Here is a 7,249-nt window from a genome sequence, read left to right as displayed (position 1 = left end):
TCTTCATTTCCTACTTTTACTCAGTCTTCACACATTTCCTAATTTTCCTCTGTCTTCACACACGTTGCTGAGATTAGATTATTTCTCTCCATATTAATAAGTGTGTGGTTGAAAACAAATCAACAACATGCCTTTGCATGTATAAATAGTCTTACTGCCATAGTCCAGAGTGGAAGAGAGAAATTCTTATCCTCAGCCACTTTGTTCTTCCTTTTGCAATGTCAGTCAGTCAGGTTCCAACCTACAGGTCTTGGGTGCACGAGTCTGTGGGTAGCTGTTTTAACCTTAGGGGAGTGACGCCGTGTTGATATACTGCACCGTAACGGCGAATTTCACTCTTAGGGCAGTGTTTAATGACACGCCACATCTTTCTTTCTTCCTGAGTTTATTTTTCTGTTTGGGTTCACTGGGTCTGGCAGGTATTCCTCTGAACTGGTTTAACAATCCCTTCTTTAGAACTGCTGGGCTGTGTTCCGTGGAAAGAGTTTGTGGTTGAGCGCTGAGACGAAGTTCTTGACCTGGCCTGTTGCTAGTTGAAGCTGATGAAATGCCCCAAGTACTAGCTAGAGATCGAATGGCCATGCTATATCTTATGCAGATAGTCTACGAATCTGCAGCCTCATGAGCTTGCTCAACACTTTTCTTTTGCGTCAAGTGTTAGCTGTTTTCTGGGTTACGTTGCAAATCAAGTGTACGTTATCAACAGATAGTTCTCCTGAGTCGGTTTGATATGAAGCTTGGGAGGATGAGCAGTCAGAATCTGTTGTGTGCATATTCCATAATCAGTTGCTTCGCTTAGCTTTCTCCTCTCACTTGGGGTTTAGCGTCTTGCTAAGATCCCTCGCCATTGTTTTACCAGGGCCTGGCTGCTAACCAAACAAACAGAGAATAATCTTGATTCACATTTATTAATTTTTAGATTAAATTGGGTTAATTTCACCCGAGGTCTTTATATTTGGTGACAATTCTAAATTTATTTATAGATCATCGTTTTTGCCATTTGACATTTCTGACTATTTTTTAGTTCTTCTCATGATTTTTTTCTAAGGGCATTTTTGTATCTACCTAAAGTCTTAAACCAATTAAACCGAAAAAATAACAAAAGAAAAATACAAAAAAAATACATTTACTAAAAATAGAAAAAGTCATGAGAATGACTAAAAGTATTAAAAAAATAATACTCTGGTATGTTAAATGACAAAAATAATAATCTAGAACTAAATTTGAAATTGCCACAAAAACAAGAGATCTATGGTGAAATTAACTCTTTTTATATTATTAATATCAAAATTATGAAAAAAAAAAAAAAAAAACTTTATACGGAGTAGTTAATAATATTTCAATATTGAAATTCGACTAGCACAAATACTCCAAATTTTAGCTGAAACGCCATTTTCTAAACATCCCCAATAACTTTTTCCATTTTCTACTTTTCATAAAGGATTTTTATAATTGAGAATTTATAATGTATCCCGAATCTACCTTGCTATGGTGATACACATTTATTTTTAATATATTGCAAGCTAAAATGAATTGTAAGACACTGAAAATGAGCTTGCAGTCTACGTTTATTTTTAATTTAATATATTGCAAGCTAATATAGTAATATATTGCAAGCTAAGCTAATATAGCAAGCTAAAATGAATTGTATGTAAGACACTGAAAATGAGCTTGCAGTCTACTAAAATGAACATATAGTTATTATAGTATAATATTAATAGTCCATCTTGCTAAATGAACGTAACCCATATGAGCATTGTTTCTCACTGGGATAGGCCAAGGCTTGGATTAAATCATAAATTGTCAATATAAAAATAGGATTAACTGGACTTGGAATCAAATATTTCATGATAAAACAGAAAGCAAGAAGTATAGAAAAGCTCAAGCTCCCCCACGGCACCTACAGGGGGCTCCAGCTATAGAAGAATAGTTTATGTATGTCTTTCTGAATTCTACCATCTCCTACTTTCTCACCAAAGAAAACATGGTCAGTTTGCCTAAGCTAACTGTCTACCTACTCCTGTTTATCTGAAGCACAAAGAAGCAGAAAAAGAATGCGACGGACCAAAACTTGGGGATAGCGCAAGGGCAACTGCTGACATGCGTGCTCATCCTATCTCGGCTGGCATCCTTCGGATGCAAAGTGAGGCCTCCAATGTTCAGTCTTATATGTTGTTCCCCTTCGAGGGCATCGGAGCTCCATTCTCCGGGTCTTCCATGGGCAAAGGCTTTGGTTTCTTTCTCAAGAAGCTTTTTGAGTAAAGGGAACCAAACACAATCACCTGAAGAAGAAATAAAACAAGACTTACTTTTTTACAGCTTTTTTGGAATTGTGTTAACTGAAGGGAGTGTTTCTATTACTTACAGCCCCGATGCACTGCTCCCAGCTTAGAGGGTGGCCAAACCACAAGCACGATAGGAAAATGCTTACTAACTATACCAACAGCGCATACCATATTAGGACTCTACATTGTGCAGTTAAGTCAAAAAAGCTTAAATGTCAAATTTCCTCTTCGTACCTGTCTTGTGGTCATTATTGTAGCAAAGGTGAGAGCACCAAAAGTTCGGATGGTATAAGATATAAAGAATTGACTGGCTGTTGCCACCTGCAATTCAGATCATATTGTTTCTCACTATATAATTGGCTTCATATTTTATTTATAGACTGCAGAAAATCAACTTACAGTTTTTTTTTTTTTGAGTACAAAATCAACTTACAGTTGAAAGAAGAAGAATGTCAAAGAAACAGTCATGATGAAGTGAAACAAACTCTATCGCCATGACAAGATTTCCCTGTAAGATTAGACCTAAACATGAACCAGAAAGGTACTTAGTTAGAAAGCCAGACAATTCCCCGTCTCTAAAAACAGGAAAAAACAAGGAGCTGGAAAGTCGGGAGTCAAATTTTACATAAAGATGGCTGCGGAATAAACCAGCAGAATATACAAAAGATAAAGTAATAAAATCAATCAATCATCAAATTTCACCACAATAAAGTGAATCCTACCAATGAAACTGAGGAAACAAGAACATAATGTCGTGTAGAATATTTGATTGTGTATATCCATATCATAGCCTTTAAACAGTTTGTCCTGGAATGTGCTTGTAAAACCATCAAACCTGCAATACAAAAGATTTGTTACTTTTCACTGAAAATATAAGAGGAAAATCAGAAGCTAGTAAGTTAAAATAGTTCACATAGTGGGGAGGATACTATTCTTCATTTTTCACACTCATACAAAATTAAAGGTTCTTGACAATATGTCAGAACTGAAAGTAAAGAGTGGAGAATAACCATAAAAATTTGCAGACTAAACGTAAAATTTTATATATAACTTTACTGTAGTAAATAGTTAGAATTAACTTCACTGTAAATATTTAATATCCAGAGGGAAACAAGTGGGTATAAGAAAATAAATTGAATGGAATAACTCAAGGTTTTAAATGAGTGAGTCTCCGATGAGACTATCTCATGGATCCTAATCTGTGAGACAAGTTGGGCCATGATAGAAATGTAATACTTATACTGGAAAATGTAATACTAATCAGGAATAAATTGTTTGTTACTTATAAAAGTGTAATACTTTTGAGGAAAAATGTAATACTTTTAAATCAAAATGTAATATTTAGGGTTGAATAGTTACTTGAGGAAAAAAAAAATATAATACTAATTACGGATAAATTGTTTAATTGTTACTTATGAAAGAAAGTGTAATACTTATGACCAAAAATGTGATGGTTTTAATGAAAAATGTAATACTTTTAAATCAAAATGTAATATTAAGAGTTGAAGAGTTACATATGAAAATTGTATTACTTATGTGATAAATGTAATACTTATCAAAAACCTGACCTGTCTCACAGATGAGGATCCGTGAGACGATCTCATAGGAGAATTTGCCTTAAATGAGAGTCAAGTGTTGAATTCATACCCAAGATACCCAATCATAAGGGAGACTCCCCAGACAGTGCTTTCCCTTCCCCTATTGAAAGGATTAATATCACCTGCTGCCTAGAACCAAAAACGCATCACAGATATTTTGATATAAAGTCTGGAAATGATAAACTGTTATTCAGTATTTAGCAACCATTTGCCAAAACCACATTCATGCACACTCATCATTTGAAATCATCTGATGTCAAGTTTAAGATACTATTTTCAGTATCGCAAATTGCAAAATCCTTTCATTAATATTTTTTTTTGTTAGACCACAAGATGTCCTGAATAGGCCCTAACTATAGGAGGCACCTTTAAGCCCGTACCATACTCAAGACTAATCCCTATTTGCACCGGGTCGGCCCAATTAAGGGGCAAAGTGCTAGCCATTTTGGTTTTTTCATACAAGAGGGGGTTTTGAACTCACGACCTCTATTAAGGGATGAGAGTGCACGGTCACTCATGCCAACCAAACTGGTTAAAATCCTTTCATTAGTATAGGCACATGCAAGTACTATGCTTAAAATATGCAATTGTAACTTCCATCAAATGTCACGTCCAAACTAAAGAGTCCCTGAAGTTGGAATGTCAAAGATTCTCCTTTCTTAACATTCTCAAAACAAACTATTATTTCATCATTGTTCTCAAATTAGCAGAATTTTCAGCAGAAAGCAGTGTCATCATATTGACTGGCCAATAAACTCTGTTGGGTGCATCTGGAAAGTAATTTGTTTGACAGTTTGCAGGCACACACTCACATAGACATACGTATGATATAGGAAATATCGATCTAAGTCCAGCTATGTTGTACTACGTGAAGTATTACGCAGAAGCATCAAGATACCTAAGAAAATGACTGTTTCAGAGATGAAAGTGCTGTGTTGGACTTGAGCTCACTTGATAAATAGAAGATTAAGCAATGAAGTTATGGGGGAGAAAATAAGTGTGGCTTCTTGATTCCCCGACAGACTCTCTTATCAGGCTATAGGAGAAGGGAAGGGGGAAGGTTTAGAAAGAATTTTACTTAAAAACTTTTGAAGATGACCCAATATCTCTAGACATGAAATGTTTCCTTCTAGATTTGGTTGGTTTACTTGTATGCATAAGTAGTATCCTCAATAGGCAAGTGCAAGATAAAGAAATTGTTGTTACCGGGTATAGAATAAATAATGAACACCCAACTGTCACCATGAAAGCCAACAAATAGTCCGGTCCTTGGTACTTCTTTTGCATGATGAGAGTGCCCCATATCTACATGATCACAGAATGAAACAGATATTAAATACAAAACTTCATTCAAAAACTTATATCATGTCTATCAAAGAATATGCAAGCTAACTTTTTTCTTGGTTCGATAAGGTGGCAATACCATATTACCATATTCAACTGCACAAACCATCATTACACCTAAATGACAAGTATAAAATATCTATATACAAGTTACAACACTCCAAAGAAACGGGGACTAGATACTCTCTTTTAAGGATAAATGCAATACTTACTAAATAAGAGACTAAATAGCATGGACTCTGGTGTTTGAAATATATTGAGCAGGAAGGATTGACATGGGCAATTAATAACGAAGGGGGAGGAAAGAGGAGGGGGAATATGGTAATAGGAGTCACTGATACGAGTTTAGGCAGTACTATTTTTCCAAAGTCCGCCCCTTCAAATGAATTGATGTTTTAGCTAATTCATAAATCAAAAAGTTAACCTACCATTACAGGAATCATCTTGGCACATTTTGCTAGGGTTTGAACAGGAAAGCTGACATATTTGAGGGCCTGAAACAAGAATTAAAAAATAGTTATTTTTACATCTTCTATATACAACATTTCCAGCGAGAGAATATCAATGCTCCAAAACAGTTGTATGGGGGTGGTAAGAAATATGGAGTAATAAATATCATAAGATACAAGACTAACCTCATACTGACACGTTGTGGTCAAAATATTTGAAATAGAAACAACACTATATTTATGAACTGGAGCTACGGGATCTAAGACCTTCTTACTTGCCTGAAATCAGAGAGGAAAACGGAAATAAGGGAAATTAGTGACTTAGATGCTATCATACGTATAACCCTATAATCATCTGTTCATCCATTTGAAAAGCCCTGATTTTCCCCATTTTGAGGAGAAGAACAAAGGAACAAAAATCATGTTAAGTAGAGTCTCTGGTAGGATGAAATGCAACATTACCAGTAAAACTCCAGCAGAGACAGCAGAGGTTGAAATGCGATTGCAGAATACAAGAAATAATGAATAAGTGAAATACTCTTTATTCGATCCATAAGGAACTCTCATAATCTTTTCCTGCAAGGAAAAATTATTCCATCATCTTGTTCAATAAAATGATAGCATAACTCTCATAATCTTTTCCTGCAAGGAAAAATTATTCCATCATCTTGTTCAATAAAATGATAGCGTAACAGCTGAAAGATAGAACAATAGCCTAGTTGGTGTAAATGCATTCAAGCCTCTTCACAGTTGAGTATAAAAAAGATTAAAATATGAACTTGAAGCACCATTCTTATCTGCTACCACATCAAATGATTATAACTGTAAAACGTATGAAGTGGCTTTCAATTGCAATTTATAAACCCTAACAAACAAACACCCCTACACACAATGCATTACATCGTGATAAATTAAATAAATAAAATCGAATTTTAACGATCTTAGATACATAAAAAGAGTGGCGTTACCTGTAAGACACCATAGATAACGAGGGTGGACATTATTCCCGACACCGCGAATATCCCCTTCAACAACTTGTTGTCCTTCACCGGCGAAGACGGTGGCTCCGCCATATCCCATCCAATCGTCCCCGGACAAGCACCAACTCCCGAATGTACGGTTCCGTACGGATCTCCGGAGCAGGTCGCCGGAATATCAGCTCCGATTAGCAGTGAAAAACTTTATTATTATTATTTTTTTAGAGTTTGATTAAGAAATTCACGAATACTGAGCACTGCCGAGGCGGAGCTTTTCGCGGGCGACTTTGTTCTACTTTCCTAAGTTAATTAGTTTAATCTGGCCTGTAGCCACGTCGGACGAGTGGGACCCCGGCGCACCGATTATCCGTTAGGTTTTGTAGTTGGTGCTGCGTGGTGTAACCGGCGCTGATTTGAGCCGTCCAATGCATTGGAAACAGGGTTACGTTGTTACAATTAATGGAAATGATTTTTTTTTAAAACGTAATTAATTTGCTCCCTATGGATTAGTGCAATATTCATGCACTTGAGCTAAAACGCAAAATTTTGTCAGTTTGTGAAATTTATAGGGAAAATACACCTTTTCTACCTTTTCT

General features: G+C 35.8%; 1 protein-coding gene across 1 annotated transcript; it reads right to left on the bottom strand.

The window, feature by feature from the left end:
* Positions 1 to 1,783: 1,783 nt before the first annotated feature.
* On the bottom strand, positions 1,784 to 6,998 carry LOC116024729 (UDP-galactose/UDP-glucose transporter 5B-like). Its single transcript, XM_031265705.1, has 11 exons — positions 6,645 to 6,998; positions 6,139 to 6,252; positions 5,863 to 5,955; positions 5,656 to 5,721; positions 5,090 to 5,188; positions 3,933 to 4,012; positions 3,008 to 3,120; positions 2,719 to 2,807; positions 2,520 to 2,606; positions 2,366 to 2,434; positions 1,784 to 2,282 (listed from the first exon to the last, which is right to left on the bottom strand). Exons 1-11 carry the CDS (start codon positions 6,747 to 6,749, stop codon positions 2,166 to 2,168), a joined length of 1,032 nt encoding a protein of 343 aa, XP_031121565.1. The 5' UTR covers positions 6,750 to 6,998; the 3' UTR covers positions 1,784 to 2,165.
* Between the last annotated feature and the right edge of the window lie 251 nt (positions 6,999 to 7,249).

Source organism: Ipomoea triloba, chromosome 7, assembly GCF_003576645.1.
Source record: "Ipomoea triloba cultivar NCNSP0323 chromosome 7, ASM357664v1".
NCBI lineage: Eukaryota > Viridiplantae > Streptophyta > Magnoliopsida > Solanales > Convolvulaceae > Ipomoea > Ipomoea triloba.
The sequence above is the reverse complement of the archived record's forward strand: the minus strand, read 5'-3'. Positions and strand labels throughout refer to the sequence as shown.